The sequence below is a fragment of the Paramisgurnus dabryanus genome, chromosome 8 (assembly GCF_030506205.2).
Source record: "Paramisgurnus dabryanus chromosome 8, PD_genome_1.1, whole genome shotgun sequence".
NCBI lineage: Eukaryota > Metazoa > Chordata > Actinopteri > Cypriniformes > Cobitidae > Paramisgurnus > Paramisgurnus dabryanus.
In genome coordinates this window covers 4607245-4626661 of record NC_133344.1, presented here as the reverse complement: position 1 = coordinate 4626661, position 19417 = coordinate 4607245, and the positions used below count along the sequence as shown (strand labels likewise).

Below are 19417 nucleotides of genomic sequence, written 5' to 3'. Positions count from 1 at the left end.
CACGCAAGAGAGAAAACCACTGAGGATACACCACACGCGCGCTCTTTCTTTCTTTCTTTCTTTCTTTCTTTCTTTAGTGAGTTTATCTGCGGACTAAAAAGCTGCAGCGCCTCCTGCTGTACTGGAGACAGAAGACGCTCACTGCTTTACAATGGATTTAGCAAAACAAGTGAGGTCAGGTGTGACTTTGGATGGTGGGTTCGTGATCATGTTTCAGTGCTAGTAGTTAGCATTTTTCAAAATCAGCTACCCTGCCTTTAAATGTAAAATTTACACAACTAGCCGCTAATCATAGATGAGTCATACAGCCTACGATAAGAAATTTGCTGCACCTACATTTTATAGTCAGGAGCTTTATATGACCTAATTTCATAATCAGGTTTACTTATCCTCCCTTATGAAAAATAAACATGCAGTAAAGATGTTTTTATTGCCATATGTTTATATAAAAATACAGTAGCAAAACCCTGGTCATCCAAATCATCCCTGGTAGGTTGTTATTTTCAATTTTTATCATATAACTTCTGTTGTAAGATTATGAATTCTACAGTTTCCTTTTCTCCCGTAAAATAAACACATTTTTTAAAGGAACTTAAAATAATATTTTAAATTATTCTCTCTTGAATGTGCAAATTAAAAGTGCAGTTGAAGTTTAAAGCCTTTATTTTCATCTGTATAGATGCCTATAAAAAAATTTTCCGTTTATATTACAACATTACATTCAACTGTGATTGTCATTAAAATACTATTAATAAAGTAAAAGAAACCTGTTATACAATATATGGTGTCTGTGCAGTGAAACTGTGACATGCTTGTAAAATATGCACAATATTCTCAAAATATAGTGGTGTTCCTCTCAGCAGTCTTTCCCAGTCGGCATTTCAACGTTGAATCAACGTCAGGTACCAACGTTGAATCAACGTTGGATTACCTTTCGGTTTTGCAAAAAATTTCAACGTTGAAATCACGACGTTGTTTCAACGTCACACTTTCAACATAGGTGAATTATGGTTGATATCATGACGCAATTTCAACCTTCTATTTCCTTGTTGTTTTTAACACTAAATATAGATTTTTACTTGACACTGCAATACTCACTAAATGATTTACTGTATACGTGTCATTTTTAGTGCAATTATCATATGAATGCAACTTGCTACGCATAACTTACAGTACAACCCCATTCATAAAACTAAACACTTAAGGAAGGTAAAGTTTAAATGTGGACAAATAAGATGGCAGGTGCCTACTCTTTCCAAATAAACATGAAAGCAGCTGTTAAAAATATGTTTTAATGGATAAAACACATTCTTTCAAACAGTTAGGTTTCCAGTTAGTAGTGCAGAAGTGGAATTTTCTAAATATAGAATAAAATCATAAAATATGAAACAAAATCATGTTTAAAAGTCATTTTATTCATCTGAATAGAAAAACTTTATTCAAGAAAAACTGCAAATATGAATTTTGTTGTTGGTTAAGTTGACAGTCTTCTTATGGCCACCACCACCCATCCATTCTGGCTCATGCTGTACTTAATACGATGACAGCATCTAAGGAGGGAAAAAACACAAGATATTTAATTTTCAAAAAATGCTGCATTTTAGCCCATGTACAAAAAAATCTTGTTATTGCACATCAGGGCAAGATGCGTTTTCTTTGATAGTCTGACTTGAAACATTGCATAGCCATCTGATGAAGGAACAAAGCTGTTGTGTTTACGAAGATGACAATTAAGATCATCTACAGTCCATTCAGAAATCATACACCTTTCACTTTCAATTTTATGTTGTTGCATGATACTGTAATTGTTTAGATATTTTTACAAAGTAAAAACAGAATTTTAGAAACTTTTGCAAATGTATGAAAAAAGAAAACATATCATATTTACATTATACATATTCAGACCCTTTGCAACATCATCTGCAATTTAGCACAGTTGCCTCCAATTTCTCTTGAGGTTGCTGAGATGTTTCTACACCTTAAATCGTCCTGATGAACACAAAGATTTTTTAAGGAATGTCTGCAACCAAACTGACCAGAAGCACCATTGACTTACATAGTAGGATAAAAAAATACTATGGAAGTGAATGGTGCTTCTGATCGATTTGGTTACAAATAACTCCAGTACTGAATGCTTAAGTGATTTTAACTTTATATTTTCAACACCCCCAAATGAGATGCTTAACAAAGCAAACACTGACAGGTTGCTTTACGTGTGGGTCAAACAGCCTTTTGTGTAGTCCCTTACCAATGATATCGAAGATGGACTTCAGAACCTCTGGACTGTCTGTGTAAGGTTTTATACTCGCCCAGACCAGCAAGGCATCTTGTTAGCAGACATCCCGACCTGATCAAAAACTTTTGATTAGGAGATGTTCTAATCCTATTTTTAATATATGTTTTACAAACTTAACCCACGTGATCAGGCAAAGCGACTTATGAAACAGCATCTTCCCAAATCTCCTCTTCAGGCTCATCTTAGCGATCATTGCATTTGATAAAGTTTGGAAAAAGAAAAACATATTTCATTAGTATAGAAATATAAATGTAATCTTTTGGTTAGAAATACAGAAAACTGTGGCCCAAGTACAACTTTTAAAGAAATTAAGAATGTTTAATTTTTTTGTCATAACACTATTCATTACCTTTTAAGGGGGAATGATTTGGGGATCTGGAAAGACACACTACTTCACCTCTCTGTATTTTATCACACGTCTTCAAATTGCATGTTGATATGCCTACAATTTAAAACACATAATAAAATAAAAACAAGTCATAGCCCCTTTTAAAAAGAAAACATAAATTGTGAAATACAAAACACTGCATCTTAATTATTAGGATTAGTAGAATTTGATTTGGTTACAAAACAAATACTAAATGCATTGTAAGGTTTAAGGGGAGACGCTTCACAAAAAAGAAATGGTAAATTACGGATTACAATTACAACATGGTATCTTGGTGGTGCATTACCAGGGTAGGTGGTAGCTCATTGACAATTAAAAAATTATGATTAAAGCCATAATACATAAAGATAAGAACAAATAAATGCTGTCATGTACACCACCACAAAGACCCATTTTTTTCTGTCAATATGAAGCCTCTATAAAACTTGCATCAACATCCACTCTGAACACTGGATTTACTTTTTTCTCTGTATACTGAAAACAAAGTGTTTGAAATATGTAGGCCTACATACTGTAGAAGGAATAGTGGCATACAAAAGAAATTAATTGCTGTGTTGAAAAGTAACCATTGTATCCTAAATTAGTTTCTTATATTTTCCTTTTGACAATGATAAACCATTCTTGAGAAACAAGTAGCAGGTGTTTTAAAAAGCCACTCTCAATTCTCACCTGTGAAGTTTCTTGTGTTTGTGTGTCATTCTGTTTCTGACCTGACAACCCTTGCTGTCTGTTTCTTGTTCAATCTTGACAAAATATAAAAAAGTAAAATTAGTGCAATATTGGAAGAGAATTATAATGACTTTTATCAGAACATGAATACATACACTTGCATACTGCATTTAAGTAAATATTGTAGAATAGCAGGGTTAACACAACATTACCTGATCCAGATGTAGTGGCTGTTGATGCATGAAAATCTCAGCATTGACAAGATCATCATCACTATTCTAATTTGAAGGACTCTGATAACAAAGACATTACAAAAGAGTTATAAAAATATACTTAAAACAAGAGCACATTTGTCTAGATAACCAATATTTTCTATTTCCATTAAAACTTGCTAACTATTCAACAAGAGAAGTAAGCAAAATTACACCATTACAATGTATTTCAATTCGAATAGAACATACCAACTTACACGACATGACATTTTCGTACAAACGAGTTAACTTAAGTGTTTCATGCCGCTTAAAATCATGGATACTGCGCGAATGACCGCAGGTGCGATCATAACGTTAACATGTAATTGACTGATTGCCATGGAAACATGAGGGTCACGTCGACTATCTTGTCCCTTTTAATTTTATAACTGCATTTATACACATTACCCCGTCGAGAAAACCTCAGCATGATTAATATTGGATTCGACGCCCATGTTATCACGTCATCAATATGTTTGGATTAATGTCATTAACACGAACTGCTATACGTATCCGTTATTGCGAATTCGTGAGCCATAAAACACCAACATCTCATCTAAGTTTTAACACTTTATCAGTAATATGAATTTGATAAACTATGCAGCTTAACACTGACCGCACCGCACTCGCGCTGCTCCTCCTTACAAAAATGCTGATAGGTGTCTGTGGCGCCTGTAAGACCTCTCGGATATAAGTTACGCTGAATGAACTACGAAATCAACACTTTTTCACCGACGTTGTCCAAAAAAGCCCTTACCTAGTTGCTTTTCTGAAGCAAAAACAACCAAGTGGTTAAGTTGATAAAAACACACCTCATATTAATTTATTAATATTCATAATAACGAAGTCCAATTTCGGCGGGAACATCCCGTGGACTAGCAAATTAACGAATACATTCGCAACTAACAGAAAAAAACCCGATTTGGCATCGTGCTTTTTTGTCATACCACTTTGTATATGTGAATATAATAACGTTATGCGTTTACATTGACTTATATTTCCTTACCTCTTCTTTCTCTGAAGCATTTTCTCGTGTGATACGCAAGATCTCCCAGACAGCCGTTAAAACAGTCCAGTCTCGTGTAATCTCGCGAGATTACCTCGCTACCTGTATATTCAATTATTTGTTACATTTTTGTATAATTTCATCAATTTTTATAAAATGAGTTTTTACATTTTTTTTCTGAATGATTCACATATTATAAAACATTATTTTATTGTCTCTCTGCAACCATTTACTTCACTGTTGTTTCAACGTTGTTTCAACGTTGAATCAACGTTGAACAAACAACTGACATTATTTCAACCAAATTTCAACTTTGATTTTTAAGCATTTTATTAACCTTTTTCAACCGTTTACCATTCACCGTTGTTTCAACGTTGTTTCAACGTTGAACAAACACCTGACCTAATTTCAACCAAATTTCAACGTTGAAGGTCGGTCATATGCCCGCTGGGTTACTCCTCTCTACACTGTAAAAAATTGCTGTTAAAAAACAGCCAAATTTAACAGTATAATTCTGTTTTTTAACAAAAACAGAAGTATACTGTTAAATTCTGTAAAAAAAACAGTTCTCAGAATAATGTGAATTTACAGCCCTGAGTGTTCACCGTTAAAGACTGCGTCCCAAATCACACCCTACACCCTCATTCACTATTCCCTACATTAGTTTCCTAATGATCCACCTGAAATCAAGTCAATGAGTTCAGATACTGAAGCATTAATGATGGACACCTGCTGCTAATAAACAGAATCACTGAAGAAAAGATAAATAAAAAAAGAGAAGAGATGAGCAGAAACACTTACAGACACAAAGACTTAGATGAACATCAACTGAAAATAACAGAACACAATAAATCTCTCCATATATCACCAGAGGAGAATTAAACATTTACACAAACACCATTACCATCTTCACTTAGAAACCACTTTGACTTTATTTCTGTTATACATTTACAAAAGTTCTTACTGAGAACAAACAGGTGTTTACTAGACTTTACAAGCATTTTCTTTAAAGTCACCATTATGGTGATCACTGGTTTCATTAGTTGGGCTCTTGACTTGGTTTACAGTCGGGTTGCTGTAACTGTGACTTTATGATGCATGTTTGTTATGGCAAAGAAAACCAAGGGATGATAGAGTCTTGTGAGGTTGGATGTCTGATTATTGATCAGTAGTTTATCTTGCCAGCCTTAAGAAGCTGAATCATAACAATTATTAGTACTTAGGGATGTTTATGACTAAGTATTTACATATTTGAAACAAAATCATTACAACAATTATTAGTATAACAGTAATCTGATATCTTGACAGAATTGTATACATATGGACTTTGGTGAACGTGAAACCCTAGTCCTCAGCTGACACACACAGACATCAAGAATCAGCCTATGATTCTCAACTATGGTGACAAAAGAAAATGGGAAAACAGTTCATCTGCATAATTTATTCATGTTGCAATGCATGCTGGGAGTCATGAATGAGTTTTGTACTATGCTGATACCCAGCATGCATTGCAGCATGAAGCTTTTCATTTGATAGTCACCATTGTTGAGATTCATAGCCTGATTCTTGATGTCTGTGTGTGTAATTTGCTTGTGTTTTTTATTTCATTTATTCCCAATGTTTTTAACATTCCTCTGGCTACCTCAACACTCAGTTTCTGTCACATTATAAGACTACTTCAAGGAGTTTCGTAACATCTAACCACTTATGAGCTTCTGTTTAAAGTCAGTAAATTACTTTTAACTCATGACACTAACACCATAATGGTCATTAGTCAGTGATAATACTTTATTCATACTTTTTTGCCATATTCAATGTCTTTCAAATCACATTGAAAAGTCATGAATAAATATAACAGCAGAGGGCAAACCCAAGGATCAAGAGTCCTACTAAAGCAACCGCTGATCACGAGAATGGTAACTATTATTGAGGGATTAGACTATAGACTAGAGCTGTCCAAACTCAAAACAACTTGCACTGACATATCTTAAAATACATCAGTGCCCTTTGTTTGCCTGAAAATGCACAGAAGTAATGTTAGGCATGTTTGTTAAAACTTGTTATATTTTCTAATTAAACTATTCCTGGTTTAAGATAATCCCTGTCCAGGAAACCACACCTTATGATTTACTTGTCAGTAAGAGCTAATGTACATTTAAAATAAAATCTAACTGGTTTGTAATAAATGAAGATGTTAATGCTGTTTGTGGAGTGGTTTGATGATCTTCTTGTGAGATCTTAGGAAATCTGAGTAAGTCTTGAGTCTCTTCTAAGTCGGTAAGTTGAGTTTTCTCTTTAATTCGGTTCTTGTTCATCTTTCATTTGGTGATTGTGTTTGTTAATAGCAGCTGTTCATCATTAACTCAATCATCACTTCATTATCTCATTAACTTCAACATTGGGTCTGTTTCTTTTACTTTTTGTAGTGTGGACACATTAAGCAGTGTTCTTTGACACCAAGGATTTTGCGATGGGGTTTAAAGGGTTAAATGTGTAAGATATAAAAACACAGAATGCTAATGTTTTTTAACAGTCCGAAGGAGACCGTAAAAAAACAGTATCTTGCTGGCAACCAAGCTTCCATTTGATTACTGTTATTTAACAGAATGTGCTGTTAAAATACAGAAAACTTAACAGTCAAATTTGCATACAGAAATATGTTAATTTCACACAGACATTGGAGAAAAGTCCTTGTATTTTGTTTTTTAAATCATGTGAACTTAAAAACTGATCAGGGGATTTACACAAGATGATAATGTGAGAGATCTCTTAATGTTTAATGTTTTGTTTTGTCAGGATTTGATTCAGTTTTTGGGTTACCATTGTGCTGAAGAGTAGTGTGGTTGTTTAGGTCAAGGATGGACAGTAGATCATTGATGTTATGCTGCCTGTTGTTTTATTTTAAAGCAGTAACTGTGTAGTTTGCTCGTGATGAACTACATGAGATTTGTGTGAAAGTTTAAATGTTTGCAGTTCAATTTTAGAAGTAATTTTTGTGTTCAATGGACTCAAATGAATTAAGTTAATAATACTAACACCCCCATATAAATATATATATTTATAAACTTGAATGGGTCAATTGGTTTCCTAAATGAAATGAGTTTCTTTCAGGGCATTATAACATTAACATACTGTTAAAATAGGGGAGCTGTAAATTAACGGAAGTAGAACTGTATTTTAACAGAGGCAGAACCGTAAATTAACATTATCTACAGCTGTATTCTATAGATAACACAAACAGTACCATGCTGTTAAAATAACAGTTGACTGCTGTAGGTAACAAAACAGTATCATGCTGTTTTTCCTAATAACAGTATCCCGCTGTAAATTAACAGTGCAATGCTGGCAACCACAGCTTCCAGCAAAAATACTGTTTTTTTACAGGGAAATTTTTTACAGTGTACAAGCTCTTGCAGTTAATTTCTATTGTGCTAACATATCACACTGTGTATCTGGTCAAGATGATCTCTGTGCAATAACAGGTCCTTTAACTTTCCTAGAAAGAATAAAAAGACAAAATACTAAATAATTATGTAAACTTTAATTTACCAGCCCAGAGAATAGGCCTATAGCAGAAGTCAGGAGACATAATCATTGTAAAAATGAACAAAGCATTTACTGAATAATATGAACAGTTCCTTTCTTAAATGAACAATGAATGACATTGTGGTCCCATGAAATTAAAACTTTGAAAACAGTATGTAAAATCACACAGCACACAATATAAACTATTTTATATGTATAAGTTTGACACATAAAAAATAGTTTATAAAAGAGATAAAAATGATAAGTGTAAATAAAATATAAAAAACAACATGAATTAACACTATTGTATATAGTTATGAACAGTATGGATGCTCTCAGACACATACACTCTTTACCAGCTTGGCACCTTACCTCCAAAATACAGAACTGTTAGATTAATCTGAAAAACCTAAACAGCACAGTTTTATTTCATTTGTATGTTTGTTCTGTTGAATTTATCTGCGATATTGCTCATCATTTGATTATTTGTTCTTATTTTACTATTAAAGGGTAACTAAACCCCCAGAGCCAGTTGCACCAGCTGGGCGGTAAACCCAGTTGTAAGACTACTCTGGACGTAAAAAGCACTTTATATCGGACTTAGAATTGACACCTGTTGCACCATCTAGCCGTAGCGCACGTCTGAGACTTAAAGGTGCAGTGTGCAGCTTTTAGAAGGACCTCTTGACAGAAATGCAATATAATATACACAACTATATTATCAGTGGTGTATAAATACCTTACATAATTATCAGTTATGTGTTTATTACCTTACAATGAGCCGATTTTATCTACATACACAGCGGGTCCCCTCACATGGAAGTCGCCATTTCATGCCGCCATGTTTCTACAGTAGCACTAAACGAACAAACTGCTCTACAAAGCACATTTTTATTTTGTCTTAGACAACAACATGTTTGTCCTTTGGCGACTACCATAGATTCTCTATGCGTTCTGGTGAATGGTAGACTGAGCCGTTGGTTTCAATTCACAATCCTAAATAGAAATAATGAAATGTGACAAGACGTACAGGATACGCAATGTGCTTTCATGCATGGTAGAGAGACCCCTAATAAATTATATAATAAAATACATAAATACTTACAAAGACACTGTAGAGAACTTATTAAAAGCTTTGATTTAATTTTGTTTGAAACTAGAACTGTTATAATGTGTTTGATGAGTCTACACGCACGCATCTTGAGGGAGAGCGCACTGGTAAACATGGGGTAAGCTCTCATATGTCATCTATTAGTGTACCATTTTTGCCATAGTAAATGCGAACGGCGTTTAAATATCAGTGTTAAACGCATACGTTGGGGTGTGCATCATCGACACTGAGCGTAGCTGCGTTTGGTCGTAGTTTTAGATGGTGCAACAGGCGTAAATGTTTTTCACAATGTCCGACGTAGCTAAGGCCGACGTAGGACTTACACCCAATATTTTTACGTGCAACCGGCCCCAGGTCAGAGCCTGACTCCAGCACTGGCAATATTTGAAAAATGCAAGAAAATTGGGCAGACCCCAATGGAGATAGAGGGGACGAACCGAGGGTGGGGCTGATTTGGGGGCTGCTGCTGTCAGCCTCTAAAATGGAGAATTTTGCCAAGGGTGTGGTGAGATCGTAACAAGGGTGAGGCGAGCTTGAACCTGCTTATGTCACACCGTACAGCTTAAGTAACTTAGTACCGCAACATCCAATAGGAAAATTCAACTTCAGTAGCCACAGATCGACCTGAGGAGGGCAGCAGTCAGGCATTTTTACAAAAAAAGTTGGTTTAGAGTTTAGTTACTCTTTAATAATATGTAAAACTGTTTTTGGTGTCATAACCTTATTAAGGTCACTGGTGCTTTATGAAGTTTGACTGTTGATTAACTCTTCCCACAGACACTACTGTGTTAAGCCGGAAGTATACTAGGGACTTAATTTTCGTCATCAGGAGGGTCCGCGTGCAGCCCAAAATTTGAGTGCACATACAGTACAACAGCTCATGCGCGTGGAAATATTTAGACAGGATACTCCACTACAAACAATTATACAAAGGAAATAGACCGCATTTGCACACACACTATCGATTTTCTTCTTTAACTTTTACTTCTTCCAAGAACAGAAAGCTGTGGAGCATGTTTGTTATCATAATGTTTGATTCCTGCTCTTTGTTGTCTTGTTGTTTGTTATAAACTGTGGTTGCAATGGTGGATTGGTTACTTTTCTTCACCTATCCTAATGTTTTAATGTACTGTAAATGTCGCCAAATCAGTGCTGCCCTAACGGGCTGGTAGAGTAATAATTTGAATAATAAATCATTTGTATTGCATATAGTGTCAAACGCGGCCATTCGTGTGTAGCCGTGGGGAGTATACTTGGAAAGCTGCACGGACGCGTGCGAGCCGGACGCGGAAAAAAGGTATACCCAGCCTTTATGGTTTCTCTCCAGTATGAACTCTTTGATGATCTCTGAATTGAAATGGATTAGAGAAGCTTATTCCACAGTGAGAGCAGACTTAACGGCGGGGTATACTTTTTCCGTGTCCGGCTCACAGACAGCTTTCAAAGCATACTCAGCTACCCGTGTTGAACATGTACAGTCGTGGCCAAAAGTTTTGAGAATTACATAAATATTAGTTTTCACAAAGTTTGCTGCTAAACTGTTTTAAGATCTTTGTTTCAGTTGTTTCTATCATATACTGAAATATAATTACAAGCACTTCATACGTTTCAAAGGCTTTTATCGACAATAACATGACATTTATGCAAGGAGTTAGTATTTGCAGTGTTGGCCGTTCTTTTTCAGGTCCTCTGCAATTCGACTGGGCGTGCTCTTAATCAACTTCGGGACCAAATCCTGACTGATAGCAACTCATTCTTTCATAGTCACTTCTTGGAGTTTGTCAGAATTTGTGGGGTTTTTTTTGTCCACCCGCCTCTTGAGGATTGACCGCAAGTTCTCAATGGGATTAAGATCTGGGGAGTTTCCAGACCATGGACCCAAAATTTCAACGTTCTGGTCCCAGAGCCACTTAGTTATCACTTTTGCCTTATGGCACGGCGCTCCATCGTGCTGGAAAATGCATTGTTCTTCACCAAACTGTTGTTGGATTGTTGGAAGAAGTTGCTGTTGGAGGGTATTTTGGTACCATTTTTTATTCATGGCTGTGTTTTTGGGCAGAATTGTGAGTGAGCCTACTCCCTTGGATGAGAAACAAATGCACATGAATGGTTTTACGATGCTTTACTGTTGGCATGACCAGGACTGATGGTAGCACTCACCTGTTATTCTCCAAGCCTTTTTCCAGATGCCCCAAACAGACGGAAAGGGGCTTCATCTGAGAAAATGACTTTGCCCCAGTCCTCAGGAGTCCATTCACTATACTTTGCAGAAGGTCAATCTATCCCTGATGGTTTATTTTTGGAGAGAAGTGGCTTCTTTGCTGCCCTTCTTGACACCAGGCCATCTTCCAAAAGTCTTCGCCTCACTGTGCGTGCAGATGCGCTCACACCTTCCTGCTGCCATTCCTGAGCAAACGTGGCACTCCGATCCCGCAGCTGAATCCTCTTTAGGAGACGATCCTGGCACTTGCTGGACTTTCTTGGACACACTGAAGCCTTCTTTACAAGAATTGAACCTCTTTCCTTGAAGTTCTTGATGATTCTATAGATTGTTGATTTGGGTGCAATCTTAGTAGCCACAAGATCCTTGCCTGTGAAGCCATTTTTATTTCAAGCATCACCCTTCTTTTAAACTGTCAAGTGTGCCATTCTAACCCAATCAGCCTGACATAATGATCTCCAGCCTTGTGCTCATCAACATTCTCACCTGAGTAAACAAGATGATTACTGAAATGATCTCAGCAGGTCATTTAATGACAGCAATGAAATGCAGTAGAAAGGTTTTTTTAAGATTGAGGCCTAGTCCACACGGACACGGGTATATTTATAAATGGATTTTTCCCCCAAAAAATCCCGTCCACACATGCTCGGTTTAAATTAAATATCCATCCACACGATAAAGCAAAAGCACGCTATCAAGCGCTGTCAAGAGCATGCCACACCAGCAGGCGGGGATATAACCCAAATCGTGTTCCGCAATATAGTGATGTATCTGTATACATGTTAGAAGCCCTGTTGGCACAGTTATTATTAGCAAGATACGTCCGCCATTGCACAGAATCATCAACAAAGCAGTCGTGGCGCACAATCTTGATGTCAAACACAGTGGATAGCGGCGCACACTCTGACGTCGCAAGGCAAAACCTTACTCTCTACACGACACCACTGTAACCGGGGTTTCTTAAAAAGCTCACCCTGGCTTGGGTTTTCAATTATGCTCGGTTTCAGTGCCCTGATACTGCGGTTTCGTGTGGATGAACGGCCGAACCGCGTGAAAAAACTCACGGTTATAAAAAATACCCATGTCCGTGTGGCGTAGGCCTAAATTAGTTTTGCTGGCAAAGAAGGACTATGCAATTCATCTGATCACTCTCCATTCAACATTCTGGAGTATATGCACTTTGCTATTCTAAAAACTTAAACAGCAACTTTTCCAATTTCCAATATTTATGTAATTCTCAAAACTTTTGGCCACGACTCTACACAATACAAATGATTTCTCATTCAAATTATTACTCTACCAGGCCGTCAGAGCCGCACTGATTTGCGAGTCAGGTCGGGTCAGCTCACTTCACTTTGGCTTGGTTAGCTTTTCCATCGAGTTAGTATTATTTCAGATGGGAGGGATTATAGGCGTGTCGTTATATGTGCGCTGCCTACTGCTGTGACATCATACAAGTGAGAGCATTGTTGTACATTCCCATACATTCATTTATCTCAGTCTGCCACAAAACTAAAATTGATCACCAAAATAGATGTTTGCACATCGCGTTTAACACTACCTCTGTCTCACATGACAGTTTCTGTACAAACACCTGTGGCGTCAGTTAACGAGCTCCGCTAAGCCTCATAAGTGGCATTTAAGCATACGTGCGCGTTGCGAATGTGCCGCCAAAAAACTGCAAGTCCTGTTATTGTGTTCTTGATTCTCAACCTGTAGATGTTTTTCATCGCTAAAGGGAGTTTGGGAACTTATAGCAGAGCACAGATGACAACATGTTTGCTCGAGACATCGCAAGCTAGCACTAAGGTAAAGCTAATCTTTTACATTATAGCAATTACACTGATAGTGACGATTCTCTCAGACCAATCAGTGATCTACAGTGTTTTCGCGTCACGTTTGGTCTCAGCTCAGGTCACTTGGAACCCCAACCGAGGTGGTCCTAAAAAAAGTATCGGGTACTATGTACTTCACTCAGTGAAAAAGCTCCCAAAAGTAAACTGACACCAAACCGTGAGGTACTATGCAACGGAAAAAATGCAGGATAGGTGAAGAAAAGTAGAGGATCCACCATGGCAAACAAAGTTTAGAAGAAACAAGAAGAAAACAAAGACAAGGAGTCAAACATTAAGGTGACGAAAATGCTCCACAGCTTTCTGTTCTTTAAATAATTGAAAAATTGAATTGAATAGTGTGTGTGCAAATGCTTTCTATTGCCTTTGTGTAAGGGTGCACTCACATTATCCAAACCAAACCAAACCAAACCATGCCCCAGCACGATTGTCAAACCTCCATACTCCCCCAGGTGCACGCACTCACACTGTACTTTTATCGATCCGAGTCCAGGCGCGCTTTCCTCATTAAGATGCGATTGTTTCGAAAAAAGCAGGAAGTAAATCACTCTCTTAACACTGGAACCCACCGTAATGATAAGTCTGTGTTTTTATTCGGAGTCGTTTGGTGCGTGATAACAGACAGCCCTCTCACATGTCATCATATTGCTTAGTTGATCTGTCGCGTGTGCAGCTCGAACATTCACCTAACCCCGCTGCTCGCATCAAAAGGTTTTTACAGAGGCAGATGAAGGTGAGTGGGCGCGCAACTGAAGTCTTCACCTTTTGAATCGCGCTCAGGCGCGATTGCGCTCACACCACATCCTTCCGTGCTGAGCCCACCTCTGCAACCCGGCCGCGACGCAATTAACCAATCCGCACCCGGGCACGGAACAGAACAATCATACTAGTCAAACAAACCAGGCTTTGGGGGTCAAACGTGCCCGAGCGCGGTTTGGATAGTGTGAGTGTGCCCTAATTGTTTGTAGTGGGGTGTTCTGTCCCAATATTTTCTCACACATTTGCTGTTGAACCTGTACGGTCATTTTCTTCTGATGACAAAAATGACGTCATGCAGACCCCCCAGTATCAGGGTTTATACAGAAATCCTTAAGTTAAATTTACTACTTTTTACTACCTTTTTTACAACCTTCAGAATATTTTTTAAAACCATCACGACACTGAATTGCAAGAGTTAATCAGCGACCTTTCTATTATTTACACAGATTTTGACATATATAACATACAAAAAAGAATTAAAGTGAAAAAAATTCTTCTGACTGAAATATTTTTCAGGCCAAGTCATATTCCTTTACCTAACACTTTATGTAGGCGAGACCAATAGCATTTTAAGGGGAGATTTTTCATATTCCATATTGAAGTCTCATGTGGCATATAGGTAGCTGTAGTTTGCAGGGCATTTCAGATTAAGGCGAAACTGCTAAATAACTCACTATACTGTATAAAAAGAAAACATGAATATCACCACCTTTAATGAATCTTTGATTAATTATTTATTAATTGTAAATGTATTTATTTTAGCATTAACCAATAATTTTTTAATCAAAGTTGAAACTGTTAACATTAGTGAATACACCGTGAACCACCGTCAATTACTGTAATGACATAAACAAGAATTAATTAATGATTATATACTCTATATTTTTCATTGTTTGTTCATGTTATAAAATGCATTTACTAATGTGAACAAATACAACTTTTTCATATCATATTATTCAGAACACATAAACGAATAATCCAGGGTCTGTTCTGTTCACACAACAGCTTACAGTTACAGCTCTAATACAGTAACGTTATGTATGAATATAAACCCTGAACGAGTAACTCGAGTCAAACTCGTGTAGAATTCGCACAGGATGTCTGTAACCATAGTGACAGTTGTTAATTGAATGACTGTACCTTTATCAACAAATTATTATGTTACAATAGAGGCAGCGCTGATGTGCTAGTTTATGCGCAATGTTTCTGCTGTTTACTTTCTTCTAAGACCTAAATGGTCGTGTTTATATGAGGATATTTGCAAAGACGGGATTTTTGAGGCATATGTGTTATTTAAGGCCAATAAAGCGGCAAAAATACGTACAACACAAGCTCAATGAGAAACGAATGTGCGGCTAGCGTGCTCCTCTGACACAGAAACAGCGGACGCACTGTTGTTTGTGTTTGAATGGCTTAAAATCACTTGTTTTTAAACGGCTGTGCTTAAATATATGTTACGTTTTTGTCACCACACGCAAATGCAACTGCAAGAACCGACAGGTGGATGACATCAAAGTCCCGCGAGATAATTTCGGAAGCAGTCTCCTCTTATGATTCCTCGTCATTCGCTCTCAAGGGATTTGGATGTCATCTGCCTTTTGGTTGTTGTGGCGCCACATGAAGTTTACCCACGAGTTAAACAAACCCGTTGTACCAGCCACTGGCTATATCAGCATAGCATTAAAAAGCGTGCCGCGGATGATCAGTAAAGTGAGAAATCATTTACCCCCAAAATACAGGACCCTTTACGTTAGTCATACTGTGCAAAGACACGCAATTACCTGTTTGGTTTTCTTAGCCCACGACCTGAAAGGCTTGCCAATCTTCATCATTTCGCTAAGCCAAGTCAATCGTCTTTTACACCTTTATCAATCTTCAAAACATCGGAGCCTTCCTGCATTATAAGTTTGACCATGCTAGCTGAAATAAACTTTTACCTCAGCTTAACGTGATAAAGTCAGAAAACCCGGAGTGGATCCGGTCCGTAGTGATTACAGAACGCTTACAGCGGAGAGAGGAACGTGATTTGGTTCCACTCCAGGCTTTGATCACATCCCAGAGACGAAAGATCTTTGATTATTTGCCCAGATATGCAGGTGATTTGAACTAATTTCCAGGCATCATAACGTTACAAAAAGCAATCGAAAATTTACTACCTCGACAGATGACGCTTACTACTTTTTACTACTTTTTACTGGCCTTAATTTGGCATAATTTAATTTACTACCTTTTACTACCTTTTACAACCCCGCGGAAACCCTGAGTATACCTTCAGCTTTAAGGTTTCTCTCCAGTATGAACTCTCTGATGGTATCTTAAGTTACTTGAACAAGTAAACATCTTGTCACACTGAGAGCATTTGAAAGGTTTTTCACCTGTATGAACTCTCTTGTGCTTTAGTAATGAAGACCCTTGAGTAAAACTCTTACCACAGACACTACAGTGATAAGGTTTCTCTCCAGTATGTATTCTCTCATGGGATTTTAAGGAATTTGACTGAGCAAACGTCATGTCACACTGAGAGCATTTGTAAGGTCTTTCACCTGTATGAATTCTCTTGTGACATAGTAATGTAGTTTTTTGACTAAAACTCTTCCCACAAACATTACAGTGATGAGGTTTCTCTCCAGTATGAACTCTTTGATGAACTATTAAATGAGATGAACTAGAGAAGCTCTTTCCACAGTGAGAGCAGACGTAAGGTTTCTCTCCAGTATGAACTTTTTGATGAACTCTGAATATAGATGAACTAGAAAAGCTCTTTCCACAGTGAGAGCAGACGTAAGGTTTCTCTCCAGTGTGAACTCTCTGATGGACATTGAAGTGACCTGAATAAGCAAATGTCATGTCACACTGAGAGCATTTGTAAGGTTTTTCACCTGTATGAATTCTCTTATGACATAGTAATGTAGTTTTTTTACTAAAACTCTTCCCACAGACACTACAGTGATAAGGTTTTTCTCCAGTATGAACTCTCTCATGGACTATCAGCTGATATTTATGACCGTAACATTTATCACAGTGTGAACACTGATGGAGTTTCTCTTTAATGTGAGTATTCTGGTGTTTTTTTAAAGAGCGTGAATCCCTAAAGGTTTTGTCACATTCACTGCACTGATACGGTCTCTCATTGGTGTGTGAACGCACATGTCTCTTCAGACCACGTTTACGGCTAAATCTCTTCTCACAGTGAGGACACTCGTAAGGTTTTTCTCCAGTGTGAACTCTCTGATGGACTTTAAGATATTGTTTGGTTCTGAAGTAATTTCCACATTCAGTGCAGTTGAAAGGCTTTTCATCACTGTGTGTCCTCATGTGAACATTTAGACTATGGGAAGAGACAAAAATCCTCTCACACTGCTCACAGTGAAACTGCTGCTTCTTCTTCTCTGTGTGCTCTTCTGAATGAAGTTTCTTCTCTTGTAAGGTAGTAAAGCTGATCTCAGAATTGGTGTAGAGTTTCTGTTCTGTGTGTTTTCTCTCATGTCTCTCTAAAAGTCTCTGTGAGCTGAATGTCTTTCCACAGGTGATGCAGGAAAGAGTTTGTGCTGTCAGTCGCTCTTTTGATGTTGAGGACGTTATTTCTATATCCAAACATGAATCACTCTTCACATCTGAAAGAAACATGAAACAATTAAATTGTCTTTTCACTCTTATTTACACAAAGAAGGATGAAGAATTGAGATTCTGTATCTTTTTCTAGATTCACACATATAGACAAAAGACAGGTGTCAGTCCTGTTATTATTACAGCGGGGTCATTGCACATCAAATAAACCAACATTTGTAAACATATCCAGCTGCTTTGTTTTATTATATTACTCTTCCGCAAAACAAAGTAGTTCCTCAGAATCAAGCGTGGCTGCAACAGAGTGCATTTCTCAAGCAACACAGATGCAGCAAAGACACAATGAAAATATGATTAAAGACTGTGGTGTTTAGTTTCATAAATCAGTACGCAGCAACAGTGGGGCAGTGATACTTATGTAATGCGGTCTGAACCGTGGGTTTACCGGGGTATTTTATCACGGCTTAGAATGCGTTTTAACCAATCAGAATGAAGAAGCCGAACGGACGTGACATGGGTGCGTGGCAGCATCGACAATCCCATTTTTAAATTTGAAGTTTGAGGTTGTGTCTTAATTTTGATCGATCATGACACCCTTAACGTTGTGTTACACACAATAACACCCTGGTCTCGTGTGTAGCAAAGTCTTATTTAAATAGTAACGTGAGGTGTCAGATCCGCAGTACAAATGTCTTTTCATGTACTTAAAAAAGGGTATGCATGCATATTAAATGTTTATTTAGTTTTACCAATTTTCTTTTTGTCTCTTGTTAACTGTAATTACATCTGTGTTTTATCGGCCTCATTGCTATCACATTATAGACATATAAAACACAGCTCAGATATGCTCTTGTGTACATAAATGCCACATTAGTATTACAAAGAAAATAGAAACACTCACTTTAGTCAGACATCCCTGCATCCTAAATTAGATAAATGTTGTGAAAATAAACCCCCAGTCTTAAATCATATTCTCATTGTGTCTGCCGTGTGTGTGTGTGTGGATTGGAAACTACGCTCTGTTGCAGCCACACTTGATTCTGAGGAACTTCTTTGTTTGGCAGAAGAGTGATATTTGTTCTAATATAATTACAACTTATTTGTGTTTTATTTTATGAAATCCTGCTAACGTTATGCATATGAAGTAACTGTTTTATAAAAGCAATAAGCCCCGTAAAGCAGTGGGGTTACAGTGCATTTTATAACAGCTAAGGGGGTTTCCGCTTCACGTCATGCCTAACAAGGCCCCTTATTTGTTATAAAATGCACTGGTGGTAACCCACTGCTTCTTGGGGCTTATTTGCTTTATTTTATCATAAATCACTTATACCTGTGACAAAAAACACAAGTCCCAGGCACTCAATCAAAAATAACAAAAAGGAGAAGGAATAAATAAAAAGCCTTTATTAAGTGTGGCTTACATCTTATAAAATCCAAATGCCAACATCTTTCAACCAGCAAGTGGTCTTCTTCAGGGCAAAGCAACACACGCTGAGAATGTCAGCAATTTATAAGTTAAAACCACGCCCCTCGTTAGAAGCCATTCCATGAACAAATCATACTTGAAACAATCAATTAGACCTAATGAAGTGTAAAGGATTAGGAGACCAAACTCAAACAAAACAAATCAAGAAATGAAAATAACCAATAAAGCAAAAAAATGAGTTATCTAAAGATGAAAACAACTATGTTTCATCTTTCTAAGTAACCAATATGAAATAATAAAGAACAAAACATACAAAGCATAGTCATCATAAGAACATAGAAAACA

The 19417-nt window shown here is 37.2% G+C and overlaps 1 protein-coding gene and 1 long non-coding RNA gene across 5 annotated transcripts; both read right to left on the bottom strand.

Annotated features, from left to right (window-relative positions):
* Positions 1 to 888: 888 nt before the first annotated feature.
* LOC141282453 (uncharacterized) lies at positions 889 to 4742 on the bottom strand. Of its 4 annotated transcripts, XR_012337137.1 has the most exons (8): positions 4221 to 4322; positions 3566 to 3646; positions 3354 to 3427; positions 2646 to 2738; positions 2419 to 2477; positions 2249 to 2347; positions 1889 to 1989; positions 889 to 1550 (listed from the first exon to the last, which is right to left on the bottom strand). It is a non-coding gene; the product is annotated as an uncharacterized lncRNA (long non-coding RNA). The 4 variants fall into 4 exon arrangements; XR_012337138.1 differs by lacking the exon at positions 4221 to 4322 and adding an exon at positions 4611 to 4742 and having other exon boundaries at positions 889 to 1989; XR_012337136.1 differs by having other exon boundaries at positions 889 to 1989.
* A 3275-nt stretch (positions 4743 to 8017) lies between these two features.
* LOC141282451 (uncharacterized) lies at positions 8018 to 17683 on the bottom strand. Its single transcript, XM_073815426.1, has one exon. The coding sequence runs from the start codon at positions 17392 to 17394 to the stop codon at positions 16357 to 16359; it is 1038 nt and encodes a 345-aa protein (XP_073671527.1). The 5' UTR covers positions 17395 to 17683; the 3' UTR covers positions 8018 to 16356.
* Between the last annotated feature and the right edge of the window lie 1734 nt (positions 17684 to 19417).